Here is a 20,081-nt window from a genome sequence, read left to right as displayed (position 1 = left end):
CTTGAATTGTATGCTTGCGAAGGGAGATATCAAGCTCAACAAACCTGCAACAAATTTCGAGAAAGAACTGAGCGACAAAAGGCGCAAAAAATTCTGGGACTCGATTGAAACAATGTGCAGGACACCCTGAAATATGTAGCTGAGACCCCAATTTGAACCGCAGTCTCACTAAACCCGGAGAAACGTTCTCTCAAATGTTTCAAGTGTGTTCAACCCGACCGGTATGACTTTTGGCACTTTTTGTTCTCAGAGGACGAAAAATTTTAAAGCGCATCGTACAGACAAGAAGTCAACAGTGGGATTTGATCAACATCAGCAACCTCAAGAACCAGTTTACAAACGGGCAGGAAAACTCAATGCTATTGAACCAATCGAAGTACCACGATGTTATCAGATCACCAACAAAGCTCTCAGGAACGAATTATCGGCGTTAGGAGACGCTTCTGAAGCCACGTTTTGTGCACTCGCGTATATTGTCTTCTCATTTTAAAAGAGTTGTTACAGCAAACATTTCCGGTACTCAACCCTAACAAGCACTACAAAATTAGGAGAATTTGCAATGCGGTGAGCAGAGTCAGATCCCTGTCGTTTAATGACACTTTGTTGACCAGGACCGAACTAAATTCGAACCTTTTTAGAATAATTGAAAGATTCCGGGAGAAACCAATAGCGCTGTGTGCAGAGGAAATCAAGGAAAAGTTTCTTAAAGTGTCTATTTGAAGCCAGCAGATAAAAACTACCTACTGTTTTAAAGGAAAGATTCCAATGATAATATTGTTACTTTTTATCCTTACAATAGACAGATATTCGGAGCACGATCTCCACCCACTTGCGCAAACTTCGAGTTGCAAAAATGTGCACAACGCAACGCTGCGGAGTTGCTCTACGCTAGTCAGGTTGCTCCACATAGCTTCTACATTACATTGATAATCTTCTAATTTCCGTCGAGTTCAAAGAAGAAGCTTTTCAACTGAAAAACGATTGAATTGTATGCTTGCGAAGGGAGATATCAAGCTCAACAAACCTGCAACAAATTTCGAGAAAGAACTGAGCGACAAAAGGCCCAAAAAATTCTGGGACTCGATTGAAACAATGTGCAGGACACCCTGAAATATGTAGCTGAGACCCCAATTTGAACCGCAGTCTCACTAAACCCGGAGAAACGTTCTCTCAAATGTTTCAAGTGTGTTCAACCCGACCGGTAGGACTTTTGGCACTTTTTGTTCTCAGAGGACGAAAAATTTTAAAGCGCATCGTGCAGACAAGAAGTCAACAGTGGGATTTGATCAACATCAGCAACCTCAAGAACCAGTTTACAAACGGGCAGGAAAACTCAATGCTATTGAACCAATCGAAGTACCACGATGTTATCAGATCACCAACAAAGCTCTCAGGAACGAATTCTCCGTGTTAGGAGACGCTTCTGAAGCCACCTTTTGGCAGTCGCTTTTTTGTCTTCCCGTTTTAAAACAGTTGTTACAACAAACATTTCCGGTACTCAACCCTAACAAGCACTACAAAATTAGGAGAATTTGCAATGCGGTGAGCAGAGTCAGATCCCTGTCGTTTAATGACACTTTGTTGACCAGGACCGACCTAAATGCGAACCTTTTTGGAATAATTGCAAGATTCCGGGAGAAACCAATAGCGCTGAGTGCAGAGGAAATCAAAGAAAAGTTTCTTAAAGTGTCTATGTGAAGCCAGCAGATAAAAACTACCTACTGTTTTAAAGGAAAGATTCCAATGATAGTATTGTTACAATTTATCCTTACAATAGACAGATATTCGGAGCACGATCTCCACCCACTTGTGCAAACTTCGAGTTGCAAAAATGTGCACAACGAAACGCTGCGGAGTTGCTCTACGCTAGTCAGGTTGCTCCACATAGCTTCTACATTACATTGTTAATCTTCTAATTTCCGTCGAGTTCAAAGAAGAAGCTTTTCAACTGAAAAACGACTTGAATTGTATGCTTGCGAAGGGAGATATCAAGCTCAACAAACGTGCAACAAATTTCGAGAAAGAAGTTGAGCGATAAAAGGCGCAAAATATTCTGGGACTCGATTGAAACAATGTGCAGGACACCCTGAAATATGTAGCTGAGACCCCAATTTGAACCGCAGTCTCACTAAACCCGGAGAAACGTTCTCTCAATTGTTTCAAGTGTGTTCGACCCGCTCGGTAGGACTTTTGGCACTTTTTGTTCCCAGAGGACGAATAATTTTAAAGCGCATCGTGCAGACAAGAAGTCAACAGTGGGATTCGATCAACATCAGCAATCTCAAGAACCAGTTTACAAACAGGCAGGAAAACTCAACGCTTTTGAACCAATCGAAGTACCACGATGGTATCAGATAACCAACAAAGCTCTCAGGAACGAATTATCGGTGCTAGGAGACGCTTCTGAAGCCGCGTTTTGTGCAGTCGCTTTTATTGTCTTCTCTTTTTAAAACGTTTTTTACAACAAACTTTTTCCGTACTAAACCCTAACAAGCACTACAAAATTAAGAGAAAATGCAATGCGGTGAGCAGAGTCAGATTCTGTCATTTAATGACACTTTGTTGGCCGGGACCGACCTAAATTCGATCTTTTTTGGAATAATTGCAAGATTCCGGGAGAAAGCAATAGCGCTGTGTGCAGAGGAAATCAAGGAAAAGTTTCTTAAAGTGTCTATGTGAAGCCAGCAGATAAAAACTACCTACTATTTTAAAGGCAAGATTCCAATGATATAGTTACCTATTTATCCCCACAACAGACAGATATTCGGAGCACAATCTCCACCCATTTGTTCAAACTTCCATTTGCAAAAAAGTGCACAAAACAAGGTTGCAGAGTGGCACTACGCTAGTCAGGTTGATCAACATAGCTTCTACATTGATAATCTTCGATTTTCCGTTGAGTTCAGAGAAGAAGCTTTTCAACTGAAAAACGACTTGAATTGTATGCTTGCGAAGGGAGATATCAAGCTCAACAAACGTGCAACAAATTTCGAGAAAGAAGTTGAGCGACAAAAGGCGCAGAATATTCTGGGACTCGATTGAAACAATGTGCAGGACACCCTGAAATATGTAGCTGAGACGCCAATTTGAACCGCAGTCTCACTAAACCCGGAAAAACGTTCTCTCAATTGTTTCAAGTGTGTTCGACCCGCCCGGTAGGACTTTTGGCACTTTTTGTTCTCAGAGGACGAAGAATTTTAAAGCGCATAGTGCAGACAAGAAGTCAACAGTGGTATTCGATCAACATCAGCAATCTCAAGAACCAGTTTACAAACGGGCAGGAAAACTCAATGCTTTTGAACCAATCGAAGTACCACGATGTTATCAGATCACCAACAAAGCTCTCAGGAACGAATTCTCCGTGTTAGGAGACGCTTCTGAAGCCACCTTTTGGCAGTCGCTTTTTTGTCTTCCCGTTTTAAAACAGTTGTTACAACAAACATTTTCCGTACTCAACCCTAACAAGCACTACAAAATTAGGAGAATATGCAATGCGGTGAACAGAGTCAGATTCTGTCGTTTAATGACAATTTGTTGACCGGGACCGACCTAAATTCGAACCTACTTGGAATAATTGCGAGATTCCGGGAGATACCAATAGCGCTGAGTGCAGAGGAAATCGAGGAAAAGCTTCTTAAAGAGGATGTCAAGCCAGCAGATAAAAATTACCTACGGTTTTAAAGGCAAGATTCCATTGATAATATTGTTACTATTTATCCTTAAAACAGACAGATATTCGGAGCACGATCTCCACCCACTTGTGCAAACTGCGAGTTGCAAAAATGTGCACAACGCAACGCTGCAGAGTTGCTCTACGCTAGTCAGCTTGCTCCACATAGCTTCTACATTACATTGATAATCTTCTAATTTCCGTCGAGTTCAAAGAAGAAGCTTTTCAACTGAAAAACGACTTGTATTGTATGCTTGCGAAGGGAGATATCAAGCTCAACAAACGTGCAACAAATTTCGAGAAAGAAGTTGAGCGACAAAAGGCGCAAAATATTCTGGGACTCGATTGAAACAATGTGCAGGACACCCTGAAATATGTAGCTGAGACCCCAATATGAACCGCAGTCTCACTAAACCCGGAGAAACGTTCTCTCAATTGTTTCAAGTGTGTTCGACCCGCCCGGTAGGACTTTTGGCACTTTTTGTTCTCAGAGGACGAATAATTTTAAAGCGCATCGTGCAGACAAGAAGTCAACAATGGGATTCGATCATCATCAGCGATCTCGAAGACCACTTTACAAACGGGTGGCAGAATTCAATGCTTTTGAACCAATCGAATCACCATGGTATCAGATCACCAACAAAGCTCTCAAGAACGAGTTACCCCTGTTCGGAGACGGAAGCCTCGTTTTGTGCAGTCGCGTATATTTTGAAAGAGTTTGCTTGATATGTTATTGCAAAAGCGAGAGTTGCCCCCGTAAAACACCACACCATTGTAAAGCTGGAGTTAATGGCCGCATTTGCAAGAATCAGGTTGAAAGACGCGATTCTCAAACAACACAAGGTTCGTTTCCATTAAAGTTGCATATGGTGAGGTTCAACTACTGTAAAGACCGTAAAGACCCAACTACCAAACAACAGACGAGTGGCATCACATAAGCGGGAATCACAACACCAATAATTTTGGGACTTGAGGTGTCATTTTGGTGATATCGCCAAGAGTAAGTGGATTAAGAGGCCCGTTTGGCAAACAGAACTAATCAAACTTGAAGAAGACAACATGAGACCAGCTATTCAAGAAGTCGTCTAACAGTTTTTTGTAACAAAAGCTTACAATAGTGCTTCATTAGTCTTCGAGATTTAGGCAGTTCCGAAGATTGCGTAGAACTTGTCATTTAATTACTTGTTCAGAGTGAGACCTTTACAGAGGAGGCGAAAGCACCGGAAAGAGGGAAATCGATTGCAACGAACAGCAAAAGTGCGTCATTTGTATAAGGAACACTGAAAAGAGCAGACATCAGTTTTCAGGCAAAGCATCCGATCATTCCCAACTGTCATCACCGAGTTGTTGAAATGTATCTGAAAAATCAGCAACTAACATACAATCACGAAGAATTTGAACACATCCGGAGCATGATCCAAAAACAATAACGGATTATTGGCCTGCGTAATTCATTGCCATCAGTCAAACACAGCTGTGTGACTTGTCGAAAACGTTGTCACGCACGGAATGGCGCCAAAGATGAGTTACCTTCCAGTCAAAAGACTGACATCGAAAGTTCAATCATTCACTAACAATGGTAATGACTATTTTGGATCTTTGGAAGAGAAATAAATAGAACAAACGGTTGCTCTATTTGTTTCACTTTCTCTTCGCACGAATAGAACAACGCCTGACAATCTTATCCGACAGTGGCACGATTTTCATTGGAGCAGTAAATGACTTAAAGGCAGCGTGCCATAAACTGCCCCAGCTTATCACTTTAGAAAAAGCGGTTGTTCAAGTGGTTGTTCTACCCACTATTAGCTCCTCATTTTAGAGGGGATTGCGATAGGCTTGTTTGACCGCGCAAAAAAGCCATGTATTACATCCTAGGTGCTCAATCGATGAAAGAAGATTCACTAAGAACAACGTTGTGTATTGTGGAGAGGTTGTTGTTTAACAGACCACAGCAATTTATCGGAAAAATTCCAAGACCAACAGCAGAAACAGTCATCAATATGGACGTATGAGTATCTGCCGTCCTGACGAAACGAAACTAGTGGTCGAGAGATGAGTTGGAAATACCGAAAGTGAGAGGTTTAGTTTGGCTGATATAGAACGAAACTCGATGCTTCAACTATTAATTGGAAAAAATTATTGAAATTTTTGAAGGATAACATGCAATAGCACCTTCAGCTTTAGTGAAAACTGCAAAATGGAGCTACAGAAGGCCCATTGTCAAACTGATACCAGATCAAAATGGTAGAAACTCATGTTATTTTTGTTTTCTGACTAAAAAATGGGAAAAAATTGATGAAAACTATTTGTCAACCGATCAAGTTGTCCCCTGATATTGCAGACAAAGTGTTTATTTTAATCGTGTAGGCTTTTTACAGTTTTACACTTTAGAAGTATTTAAAATGTTTACGTAGAAGTTAACAAAACCCAAAAATTGTTAAATTTGAGATTTCATAACTCCCCAAATCAAGCAGCTAGGACTCCAAAGAGTAATTTATTCTTTAGCGTGTGCCTAGGCCAATCCAATGGTGCTATTGTGGTTAGCTTTTTTACCTGCTTTTCACTTCCGTTTTCAACCCAAACATTTCTTTGCGAGTCTTTAGATCCTAACAACTTTGGATATTGTGTCATCAGACCTCTATATAAGGGAGACAAAATTTCTAACTCTTCAAGCTGAATCCAATAAAGACATAAAGTGTTCCTTTAAATAACATTTCTAGCCACCCACCGGCGGGTTTCTAGTCGGCGGGTTTTGTCATTAGGTGTATAAATTTTCTTATTTTTGCCTAATTTGTGCATTGTTAATCAAAGTTTTGGATCATCTGTGATACTTGAATTGAATTGGTATATGAATTTAATTAGAGGGTTACAAAAACTAAGTAAGCACAGACCAGCATCCTACTCAGAGTAAAACTGCAATTAATTCAAATTAAAAACATAAAACCATCGTAAATTTTTTGTTCGAGCTGTAATAATCTAAGAGTCCCTGCATTTTCATTATGTTTAACATTGTACATTTTCTGCTGCTACCAGTACTGAGGACCTACAACCCAGTGAATTCTACGCAAGCTTTGCAAATAAAATTATGCTACAATTAATCAATCTTTTGCTAACGAAAAACTGGATTTTACAAAAATTGATATGATATTCTTCTTGAATATCAACAATGGCGTCGCTAATGGGATTTGTTTATAATCACCCACCCATTATCCTACTAAAAACCATCTATCAAATAAACTGCAATGTAAACTGAATGTTTTCTCATTTATTACAGTTCATTACTAATTGCACACTCTTTAAAATGCAAATTGAGCTTATCGTTGAAATAAATGACTATAGGAAAATTTATAAGTGATATTTGTTAGATGAATATGTAAATATTATGTCATTCTTTAACTTAGGGTTTTAAGTGAATTTTCCAATGCAATTTCCTGTATTATTGTGAATGTCATCAACGGATATCGAATAATAAAAACAATGGAGTTGAATTGAATAGAAAAAGTGGGTAAATCTGATGTGAAGATATACAATTTGAATTTAAAAACAGTCCTTCTATTTGTTATCAAACCAGGCTGCAAAACGGTATTTCTAACTGTGTAACGTTTTGACATCAATAGTAACAATTATTTTTAATATTCTATTGGTTCTGTTAGATATAACGCTGAAAAAGGATATCAAAGTCGTAGACAAAAAACTGTTGTCACATTTTCGAGTTTTTTATCATTTTGCCCTCGTTTTTTCTCAAGTTCAGCCCTGACCAATAATGGAAATGAGAATGTTTGGAACATTATGTGCATCATCACACACTCCACTCTCGAGCCTCTTTGTTTTAATGTAAAAAGCCCTTTCAAGTTTCGGCTCCAAAATAATCGATCGATAATTTTACCGAACTGGTTACTCAGCAGGTAATGAAATCGGTTAACAGCCAATAAATATTGACATCTGTGACAAAAATGCTGTGAAAGTTGAGCAGATATCTGAATTGATACTGTTGGCTACTTTCCGAAACTTATGATTCGACCTTACGCGGCTATGATTCGATGTAACAGAATTGTGAGATTCGAATTAAGGCGACAAAAAATTATAGTCCAGACCATGGAATTATCGCCTCGGAGGGTACCCCAGACGTCAAACTTTGATTCATATTTCCACCACCTCACCCCAAGAATTGAGCAGAGGTTGTACATTTAAAAGTGATAATTCTAATCGCTCTATCAAACATACCTTCTGGCGAATGCTGTAACTTCATATTCCAAGGCTCCACCAGCTATTTTAACCAGACAAAATGTCAATGCAATTCGCCTTAACAAAAGAGGGCAGATTTTCATGTTTCGAGTCACGTGACTGAGGCGGGGGCTGTCCATAATTCAACTTCTGCAAAAAGTTGATGCGTAGTTGAAAAAGGCTTCAAATACTAAGTGCAATTTGGGTCTCAATTAAGGTAAAAAAATTGGATTGTTGAACAAGATGAAGACGAAATGTTCTGTATACGAATAGTATATTGGAATATGAGAACAAATAAATTATGCTAAATTATACAAAATTATAAATTGTACTTGAAATATTTCCTCAGAGGATGGAAAAGTTTACAAGGGGTTGCAGATGATAAAAATACGTCATTATTTATTGACAGCGGAAAGTAGTTGTTTATTTACAGTAAGCTCCAAGTAAACATCACGACAGAAAATTCATGCAGAGATCTTATTAATATCAAAGAGAATCCATCAATTTTCCTCTTCTCAAATTTCCCTCAAAGAAAATGAAACATTCATCAAATATGTCTGAACAAATTGAAAGAAACAACAAAAAGTTGCACTCAATATGATGCAATTTAATCTCATCTCGTTTGTTCTTCTTTTCATTTTTGTGTGCATACCTTTTTCAGAAATGTTTTGTGTCTTTATGAACCCGTGGTCCGTCGTATAATCAGAAAAATAGGGAAAAATTCAGCTGTAACAAATGTAATATTTATCATGATCAGAGCGATCGAAAATAGAGTAAAATAAATATAATCTGATCAGATTAAATTCATTTCACCCTTATTTCGACCGCAATGTTCATGATAAAATACTAAATTCCTGTTAAAGCTGAAAGCATTCTTTTTTCTCTGATTATATGGGGTCACGGCCTAGGGGTCACATCCCTTTTCTCCGTGAGGGATCACGGCATCTCAGAGACACACAACAAATGGTAGAGTACAGAAATGTCTAAAAACAAATTTGAACAACTTTTTTTCAGTACTGAAATGGATTTGATTTGGTGGGCTTAAGATCTCAATAGATATGCTTGTTGTCGTGGGTCAGTATGCGGTTCAAGATACTTTGATCATAGGTCCACTGTGTCTGGAACTTCATCTCGTGAAATGTTCGAATGAAGAATGAATGAATCTTCTTGTTTGTAATTTCAATTGGTTTGCGAATTAATGATCTTGCCTCTTTATTTTGCTTATGCAAATGGAGGATAAAATTTTCAGGAGAGTTGATGATTTTTCAACACGGAGAGGGTTTATAAATTGCAATTAAATATTTTTCATCTCGCCCTTTGAGTGGTATTTTTTATCGATAATTTTGTACGTTACAGTAACAAAACTAACGCGAGGGTTTAAGGACTCTTGATAAAATAAACTAGAGCATTGAAAACATCCCTGATGTTTCATTATGGATCAAGGATTTTTAATAGTTGAGTAGAATATAAGATTTTATTACCAAATATTAACCTGAAAGTGTGAAAGAAGATAATGATGATTTACCACCTTGAATATGAAGAACAGAAATTTTTATACTTTAAACTGTTGGTAGGTAAGAAAATAATTCAAACTTTGGTGGGGCAATTTGCTACCCAAAGAATACAATAGCAAAAGTACAATTGTCGAATAATAATCGCAGCAATGCTCTCACGTGTGTGTCGATCCTAAGAAATTGTATAAATTACGTCCCCAAAGTGCCAAAAATCGAGTAGTTATGCTCGATTTTGTCAGAAATTTCCACGAGCCATGTTTTGAGCTTGGAGTTTTACGCCTGTGCGCAAACTGGTTACACTAAGCCAATCGCAGCCAAATTCGCTTCATAAATACCCATTTCCCACGGACACAGAATTTAACGACCAAAAAAGGATGAAAGCCTATTTCGATATTAGTTTCTAATGTATCCCTCTCGATACTGATACTAATTGTGGACTAGGAAGACTGTGGTACAATAGTACATTTTTAGTTTGGGGCTATTGTTTGGTGTAGCTAAATTGGTTCATTTTATGTTTAATTTAAATTAGTTCATTTCATCTACCTTTATTTTGTTCATTCATTTAGTTCTAGTTTTGAAGATCGAATCTTATGTTTTCATACTTGTAAATTTGTTTACATCCTGTGCATGATCTTTTGTCTGTTCACATTGTCTCGTGATTGTAAGTTGCCGCATTTAGAAATGTAATCTTATGAACAAATTGTTAATCAGTTTTGTTAATTTTGTCTAAATTCATTCTCTTCATTTTCGCAATTCAAATTAGTTGACTCTCTCTTTAACTAGAATCCGATTCGCCAAAGTCTTAATTCAGACGTAACAAAAGTTTAGTATCTTTCAATGAGCGAAATACTCTACAAATAATTGAAGGCGATTTCGCTACGCCAAATCGACCTAAATTCTGTAACTAGAATATTTAATCCTCAAGCAACAAATAATAGCGTTAAATCGCATCGCCAAATCACCACTAATTAGCCGCTGTAAAATAAGCTAATGGGTGCCACGAAACAACTCATTCCTACAGATTGTAAATCTGTACGACATGGTGCAGTCAGCTCGAGAATCTAGAAAAACACCGTTGTCGATAGAGCCATTTTGTGAACGACCAACTTCAGACCCACCAATGAGATGGGAGAAATGGAGAATTCAAGTAAAACTAGCGATTCTCGCTCGAGAGAATATCACTATAAACACATTGCTACAACCCAAACCATCGACAGTTCGCTTGCCAGCGGAACCGAAGTACGAGATGCCAATTGAAGATACAACCGAGGAAGCAGAGAGAGAGAGAGCGTCGAATTAGAAACAACCAGTTGAAGTTGCAATGGGAACTAAAATGTCAAAAGATAACAGAAGTGGCAATACTATGCGGGGAACGTCCATGGAATTTGTGTGACCAAAAATTCGTATCTCTGTTGTACCTAAGTATTGGTAATGAAGGAAGACGATTGTTGACACAAAAATTTCCGCACGATAATATTTACGATTTGACTACCCTCAAACTCTGGGAAATGATGGAGATTAAATTTATCCGCCCAAGAAACATCACATTTGATCGATATGTGTTCTTCTCTCGGAAGCAGAAGAAGGGCGAAACTGTAGAGCAATTCTACAGCATCTTGAAAGAATTGGCTGAAAATTGCGACTTTGAAAACCGTGAAGAAGCAATCATCAGGGACATTTTCATCACGAACATGTTGGATGATGACATTCAGCGGGAGCTTCTACGGGTTACAGTTGAACCAGAGAGGGCACTCAGCATTGCAGTCAACATGGAAATGGGTAATCAGAATCAGGAAAGGATTTCATCTACTAACGGAGCAACTGGCAGTATTGTTAACGCAATACAACAATTCAATCGATTTCGCGGCGCGGGTGTACGTGGAAATCAAATAAGCAGAGCAGTCACCAACCGCGCATCTGTTGGACAATGTCGTGGTTGTGGTCAAATCTGGACACCAACACATCGTCAGGTTTGCCCCGCAATGGGTAAGAAATGTAACCACTGTGGTTTGCAAAACCATTTTGCTAAGGTATATCGTCGAAGACTTAACAATACAAGAAACACTCAACAAACCAATCGCATTAACACTGTAGAAACAGCTGAAACATCTAATCAAAATTCTAGTCAGGAAAATCAGAACGTCAATTATATCAATTATAATGAACAAATCAACTCAGATTATGATTCTTCGGATGATAATTACGTTGCAACAGTCGAAAATATTAGTTCACCAAATTTAGCACTGAAAAATTTGTCATTAACGATTGGAAACACAAACTGTGATTTACTTCTCGACTCCGGTAGTGGTTGTACCATTATTAATATGTCACTTGCAAGAGAAATAATGCTGAACTGTGCGCAATCACAATGGTCGGAGAAAAAACCATTGGAATTGAAGTCATTTTCTAACGATATCGTTCAACCCCTCGGCACTTCGAAAACGCCGGTAAAATGTAATGATTGGAGCATTCAGAAAGCAAAAATAACAGTTGTAGCTGATGGGTTTCGACCAATATTAGGACGAGATCTTTTTGATCAGTTAGGCATCACAATTTCTCAAAAGCCTTGTCCGCAAACAGAGGTTAATAATATAGATCAACCTTGTGCAATAAAGAAATCACTTGCAAAGGAGTTTCCTGATTTGATCTCCCGAATTGGAAAATCAAGAATTCATACGGTCAATTCAAAATTCCACAAAAATTATCGAGTAATACATCAGAAAGGACGAAAAGTGCCAATACATCTTCAACCGAAAGCAAAAATTGAATTAGAAAAACTGTTAAATGAATGACATCTCGAAAAATTAAACAACTGTTCTGATCAATTTTTTATATCTCCGATTGTCATTACGGTAAAAAAGGACAAATCAATCAAAATAGCACTTGATTCAAAAATACTAAAAAAGCTATTCATAAAAACAAGTATCAAATGCCCAATATAGATTCGCAAATTCAAACAATTTCGCAAATACTGTCAACGGCGCCGCAGGAGACTGCTTTTTTCACGACTTTTGATTTGCAATACGCTTATAGTCAACTTAAGTTACACAGTGATACGGCTCGCCATTGCAACTTTAATATTATTAGCGGAGATATGACTGGCACATATCGATTTAAAACTGGATTTTACGGTTTAACGGATATGCCAGCTGAATTTCAAAAAGCTATTGATTGTACCCTTGCCGGTTTGGAAAATACTTTCTGTTTCTTAGATGATATTTTGATCGTCAGCAGAGGTGGAATCGAAAAACATCTAGATTTGGTACGGAAATGCCTAATAAAACAAGATCAAGAACACTTACGCTTAAATCTTGCAAAATGTCATTTCGCGAAAAAAACGATTGAATGGCTCGGGCATAACATTACACAATCAGATGTAACCCCACTTTCAAGTAAAACGGATGCAATTGGAAAATTATCGGCACCTACTAATCTTAAAAAACTTCGATCTTTTATGGGTTCAGTACACCATTTAGGAAAATTTATCCCAAATTTGTCACAATTATGTTACCCCCTGCGACCATTGCGTAAGAAAAATTCAAAATTTCTTTGGACGGAAGAGCACGATAAACAGTTTTCTCTAATAAAAGAACAAATTACGGAAACCACTGAAAATAAACATTGCAACCCGGAATTAGAAACACGAATTAAATGCGACGCCTCACGTAAAGGATTGGGATGTGCATTGGAACAACAAACACCTAATGGGTGGCATACAGTAGCATTTTCGTCATTATTTTTGAACTCTGTTGAAGACAGATATAGTATAAACGAACTAGAACTTCTGGGTGTTGTTTGGTCCGAGGAACATTTTAAGTATTATTTATACGGCAAACCTTTTACTGTGATAACTGATCATAGAGCAATTCTCTCAATCATGAGAGAAAATAGATCTAATAAATCATACAATAGTAGACTGACACGTTGGGTAGATCGTTTACTACCATTTGATTTCTCGATTGATCACCTTCCTGGCACAAAAATGGGATTCGAGGATTATATCTCTCGCGACCCGCATCAACAAGCTGTTAATATATCTGCATATGACGAGCAATTTATTGTAGCTAAATTGGATGTAATTAAACGTAGTGCGAAACGCTTCTTATTAAATGCCGAAAATTACGTCGATTTCGCAGCGCGAAATCCACCTACAAAATGCGTCGTAAATAATCCAAATTCCACTAATAACTTATGCAGTGAATTCGCACCGCGAAATCCAGAACAATCTACAAGTACGCAAATTGACGACTCAATTAGCGAATTAACAATCAAAAATTTAAATTCAATCCCCAAAATCGAGACAACTAACATTCCTCACACGCTTGAACAGTCACTCTCTAATTTAAACAATTTTCAACGAATCGCAACGAAATTCAAAAACGTCTACATGATGTCCCAATCGACTTCCGATGATGAAACGCTGATGACAGTCAAACAATCGACTCCATCGAGAGTACGCTTTGCTGAAGAGGGACCTTCAACAGCTCAAGCAGCACCCGTAACTCCAATAACGCCCACAACCGATACAACAGCCACTTCGCCGTCAGTAAACGACCTTTACCTGGACTCTTTAAACTTCGCGCTCTCCAAGATCTTCTACAGCTCCCTAATGGCCAGCCTGACAACCAAGGACGCGATTTTGAAGGAGATTCGCGACTGCATTCTTACGGACAACGAAGATAGATGTAGACAAATATCCCCTTACATCCATTCCTTCTGGAAAGACTTGCATGTAAAGAACGGGTGTGTCTGCATAGATGACAGGATTGCTCTTCCCCATGCGGTCAAAGATGCCTATGTAGACGTCATCCACGCAACTCATCCTGGCACATGGGGGATGACTGATATGGCAACACACGCGTGGTGGCCATATATGCACAAGGACATAGCTACCAAAACTGCAAAGTGCAACCCCTGTGTCAAAATTGGTAAAAATTTAAAACCTATTATACCTGCAAAAAATGGGCACCATTAAAGTTATGTAAATTTCCAAATGAAGAAATCCAAATTGATTTTGGAGGACCCATCTATAATGAAAAAAATCAAGAGATTTATTTTCTTGTATGTATTGATCGATTTTCGAAATTTCCAACAGCAGAAGTATTTGATAGAGCTAATGCAGATAATATTTTAAAGTTCCTTCAAGAGTATGTTTTGCTAAACGGTATACCCCGTGCAATTAGATTGGATCAAGCTCGATGTCAATCGGGGCAACAAATTAAAACATTTTGTAGTCAAAATAACGTACAGCTATTCGAGGCGCCAATACACGACCACGGAGCAATTGGTTTGGTTGAAAGACTAATTCAAACAACCAAGAGTCGCTTAGCCTGTATTAAAACGGCGGCGCAAAATCAATTCAATGTGAAAGCTTCAATAAATTCAATAATTTATCAGCTACGAATATGTCGTCAAAGGACTATTAAAATATCACCATTTGAGGCACATTTTGGCAGAAAAGCGAATACCCCATTAAGCAATATAACGACCAAACCAGACCCAAAAAGTTTAACTTACAAAAACATTTTAAACAAATATTTAGATTTGGAGACTGTCAGATGGGACGAGCTCATCACAGACGAAAACTGGAACAATGATGAGCGTAGCGACATTGAAATAGAGGTGAACAAGAACAAACTGGGCAAAGAGGCGATGAAACGGCAAAAGGAGGACCCGAATAAGGAATCAAGATTGATTTCTCATCCAGATGTCGGTCAATCTATACCCAGAACGGAAGCATCACTGGAGGTAAAACTAGCTAAAAAGAGACCTCGCACAAAAAGATCAAAGAAAAGTCTCGATGGCTTATATGACGTCTTAGCACCAGGATCATCAGTAATTAAAACGAACGAACATACTTCAGTGATTAAAGAACCGGGCAAGAGAGATGTGACAATCAAGAACTCAAATCTAGCAAAGTTTGGGACGAAGGCGGAACGTGACACAGAATTGCAGGTATATGCTAACCGACGCCCAAAACTACCATCGGGCAAAACAACTGAGGAAGTCATAAACCATCACGCAAAGGAATCCAGGAAGAAGTTAGAAGGAGGAAAACGAACGAAGCATAGGAAAGTGGCAGATGACGTCAGTACAGTGTCGTCAATTCATTCTAATGTTACACGTGCCCTCCGTGTAAGAATGCCAACAAAGCCCAAAAGACAACTGTCAACAGCGCCGCCAAATCAACCCACCGAATCAAGTAACGATCTCGCGGTGCCAATGGAGTTACCTACCACAAGCATTGTCATCGCGGAGCCACCCAGCAGGCCAAAGCGAAAAGCAGCTACAAAAGCATCAGTAGCATTAATTCCATCAAAAAGAAAGCGCTCCACAGTATCGATCACAAGAAGCGGATGAATCTGCGACTTCAGTTCAAACTTGCCCTCCCACAACCTCAACTATTGGAGCAATTGGGAAACAAAAAAGACGACAAAACATCATCAAAAAAAAATTGAGAATAAATCAATAATCTCGGCCATACAAACTGCTGCAGCACAGTCTAATCAAGAGGAATCTAACTTTAAAGTCGGCCCATGTTCTCCAACAACCTCATACCCTACTCAATTCTATGTCTCCCCCAATTAGGAAGAACCAGAGTTGTCGATGACAGTTGGCGAAGCGGAGAGATATTACGAAAGTGAGAGTGATTAAATTACATTTGACTAAAACTGTTGCGTTCAAAACTCTGATTAAAACATTACAGTATTAATTATTTTAACAGTGTATATGACAATTAATTTTCTGATAAATAACATGTTATTTATTTTCGCCAAGGGGGAAATATGGTACAATAGTACATTTTTAGTTTGGGGCTATTGTTTGGTGTAGCTAAAATGGTTCATTTAATGTTTAATTTAATTTAGTTCATTTCATCTACCTTTATTTTGTTCATTCATTTAGTTCTAGTTTTGAATATCGAATCTTATGTTTTCATACTTGTAAATTTGTTTAGATCCTGTGCATGATCTTTTGTCTGTTCACATTGTCTCGTGATTGTAAGTTGCCGCATTTAGAAATGTAATCTTATGAACAAATTGTTAATCAGTTTTGTTAATTTTGCTAAATTCATTCTCTTCATTTTCGCAATTCAAATTAGTTGACTCTCTCTTTAACTAGAATCCGATTCGCCAAAGTCTTAATTCAGACGTAACAAAAGTTTAGTATCTTTCGCTGAGCGAAATACTCTACAGATAATTGAAGGCGATTTCGCTACGCCAAATCGACCTAAATTCTGTAAGTAGAATATTTAATCCTCAAGCAACAAATAATAGCGTCAAAATGCATCGCCAAATCACCACTAATTAGCCGCTGTAGAATAAGCTAATCGGTGCCACGAAACAACTCATTCCTACAGATTGTAAATCTGTACGACAAAGACAATTAGCGGTTTTGCAATTACTCATAGCACTGTTCGACAGAAGAACAATTAAGTTTTTCAATTTGTCTCAAGTGAGTACTAATAAAATATGGTCAATAATTTTATAGGCTAATTACATGCTCCCAATGGTGGAAACGGGTTACTTTTACCCGTGAATACTCGTAACAAAACCTATAATCTCGTTCTACGATATAAGTAACTTATTTCCACGTTTTGCGTAACTATATTCCGGCGCTGAAATGGTGTATGAATTGTAAAATTTCATGGGGAGTAATTTTTTCACTCGATTCCACAAAACGCGAAATTCGCATTCACGTAGATTGGCCGCGTATTGTGGAATATGGTATGATTTGGTAGAGGAAAACAATTCCAAAATAGAGTTGCGGTAATTTGTGACACAAAGACCCGGGTCGACAAAATTTCTAAAAATTATTTAAGAAAAGCGCTGAAATGCGCTCAATTTTCAAAAAATTCAGCGCAAAAACCATACATAATAATGCACTGATATGCGCTGAAAAGTGCTGAAACTTTGTAAGAAATGCGCTGAAATCCGCTGAAGTTCAGCTCTTTTCTTTCGCTCCGAGGCTTGAACCGCGATCATTGTGTCTCATCTATCAATTAATCCACTGCGCTATTGAGAACTGAACTGCTTCCCATTTAATTTGAATTTATAATAATAAAACGTTTGATATGAAAAGCGCTGAAATCATGTAAGAAATGTGCTGAAGATGCGCTGAAATTTTAAAGTTTCAGCGCCATCTCGAAATATCAGCGCATATCAGCGCATTCAGAGCATGTCTTACATAATTTCAGCGCATTAAGCGCATTTCGTACAAAAAGATGCGCTGAAACGGCGCTGACATCTCGACCCGGGGAACAAAATATAAAAAGGACAGCGGCCACATGATAGTCGAAGCAATGTTGTCACATGATGGTCAATTCCAGGAAAAGTATGTAACATGGTATGACCAGGTATTCTAGGCCTGGAACCTCGGTGGTGCTTCATTCTTTTCGCTGAGAGGAAAATTCCGGATGAGAGGAAAATGAAATCATAAGTTCTATTTCCGGCAAACTTTGCATGAGCTTGTTATTAACATCAACTTCGACAGGCTCGGGGCCTTCCCTCGTTATAATTCACACTCCAACAGATGATGTGTATTCTAATATTACTTGGTGAAAAAACTCATAATTGCGCTCCATTTCAAAGTTACAATAAAGTTGGGCTCTTCTTCCAGATAAACGTTAAACCGTTCTATTGAACCAAGTACTTGTTTATGCAGCAGAACCAGTTGCAACCATTTTTTTCGTTCAATTGATCCCCAAGTTCAGGTGCTACAGAGAAACCGGTATGTAATGACCGTCTTAGAAGGAAAATTTATATGTTCAGACCATCCACAGTGGAAAGATTTTATGTCCAGACTTCCGGCAGGACTACTACACCACAACTTTCTGACTCGCACATCGACCTCCGCCTCCGACATCCGCCTCCGCCTCCAACTCCGACCTCCGCCTCCGACCGCCGCCACAAGCACTACTACACCACAACTTTCTGACTCGCACATCGACCTCCCCCCTCCACCTCCGACCTCCGCCTCCGACCTCCGACCTCCGCCTCCGACCTCCGCCTCCGACCTCCGCCTCCGACCTCCGCCTCCGACCTCCGCCTCCGACCTCCGCCTCCGACCTCCGCCTCCGACCTCCGTCTCCGACCTCCGTCTCCGACCTCCGCCTCCGACCTCCGCCTCCGACTCCACTGCAAAGATATAAATGCACCAAAATATGGTATAGTTTGAGCTAGAATAGCTTTTGAGGGTATCGCCATATTAAAAGTTTTAAGCATGATGTCAGTTATTCGAAATTTTCAAAACTTTCTATGTCCTCTGTATGTACAGTCTGATGATGAGAGAAATGTGAAACATTCTGTGCAGAGTTGACCAAGAATGTAAAAGAGACTGTGAAGAAGAAGGGCAGACTGGGATGTCGCTTAATCGACTCTGGGCAGACTGGCAAAAGTATTTATACTGCTATTTGTCTGATACCGTACTGGTTACCATTGAAAGTCAATGCTACAGCGCTGAAACTCACTGTGAGCAAGGCCCGGGGAGATATACCCATTGATTTTTAAAGACTCTGAAGAAGAGGTCAAACAGGCAAAATATCTCCTAGCCCTCGCTCATCACGGTGCTAATCCTATAAAGAAAATGTTAGTGTTCTATTCTTTTATTGTAATGATATATAATGAAAACAAATTTGATTAAAAATAATCATGCTCATCATCGAGCCCCTGATCTGAAGTCTTCAAAGATGAGGTTTAGACAAGATTTTTGTTTCATGAACTGTTCAATTATTTAAGAGCAGGAATCCAATTGCTTAAGATGTGATTCAAAATGCGACAGTGTTGGAGTGCATAACCTTATCAACAATTAAAGCTCTGAGAAAAACCAGGGAAGCAAAATTGGGCTGCAAGTCAATTCGTTGAGTCATTCCGTCTTTTTTGGTTTTTTCTCTGCATTATTTGAGCTGGCTTTATTTGCTTTTGAACTGTAAATTAGACTGTCGCCTTTTGAAGTATTAAGCTAACGAAGAGCTGAAAGTAGTAAAAAAAAACAGTTAAACAAAAAACCCTTACTGTTGATCAAAAATACATTTGGCAAAATTTTCATTGATCAATGTGATGGCTCCTGAGAAGTTTGTTTTGACACTCATTCTTGAAAAATTTATTTAAAAATTTGATACATCGATCTTCATTGTAAATTTTTCATATAAAACTGCAACCCGGTTCAACAAATTTGAGCAAATTTTTGTAGGAAATGCGGTGAATGCGGTGAACTTTTGCAAGAAATAGGGTGACTGCGGTGAATGCGTTAAAAAAATATTTCACCGCATTTCACCGCAATCAGGAGGTAAGAGGTTCGAACCCGTGTAAAACCATTTCTTTTTTGGTAAGAACTGTAAGAACGCTGTGAAAAAAGTAATTCACCGCGATTCACCGCAAAAAGATGTAAACACGCAGAGAAAATTTTTTTTCCACCGCATTTCACGGCCTTTCTTGAGAATATTCACCGCCAAACCTGGTACCCAGGAACCAGGTGATACTGAAGTTGATATAGAAAATTGTGGAACGGTTATACCATAATTTGTCTCAGTTGTCCTTGAGTCAGTTAAGCTTAAGTTTGTTCATCATTGTTATTCACCTAGGTAAACTTTACCTCCGACTATAAAACTAAAGTTTTCAGTTGTGTTCACACACACTCCCATTTTATTACTTAAACTAATTTTCATTCTCTTAACA

General features: G+C 38.6%; 1 protein-coding gene across 1 annotated transcript in view; it reads right to left on the bottom strand.

Annotated features, from left to right (window-relative positions):
• LOC142354883 (uncharacterized) overlaps window positions 1-8,254 on the bottom strand; it is a 31,286-nt gene extending 23,032 nt beyond the window's left edge. The window contains exon 1 of the mRNA XM_075407222.1: window positions 7,895-8,254. Within this exon, the coding sequence (XP_075263337.1) occupies window positions 7,895-8,034 (140 nt within the window). The 5' untranslated portion in view covers window positions 8,035-8,254. The remainder of the gene's footprint in view (window positions 1-7,894) is intronic.
• Between the last annotated feature and the right edge of the window lie 11,827 nt (window positions 8,255-20,081).

Source organism: Convolutriloba macropyga, unplaced genomic scaffold (genome assembly GCF_964194025.1).
Source record: "Convolutriloba macropyga unplaced genomic scaffold, txConMacr16.3 SCAFFOLD_613, whole genome shotgun sequence".
In the NCBI taxonomy this organism is placed as follows: Eukaryota; Metazoa; Xenacoelomorpha; order Acoela; family Convolutidae; genus Convolutriloba; species Convolutriloba macropyga.
This window is presented reverse-complemented; position numbering and strand designations above follow the sequence as displayed.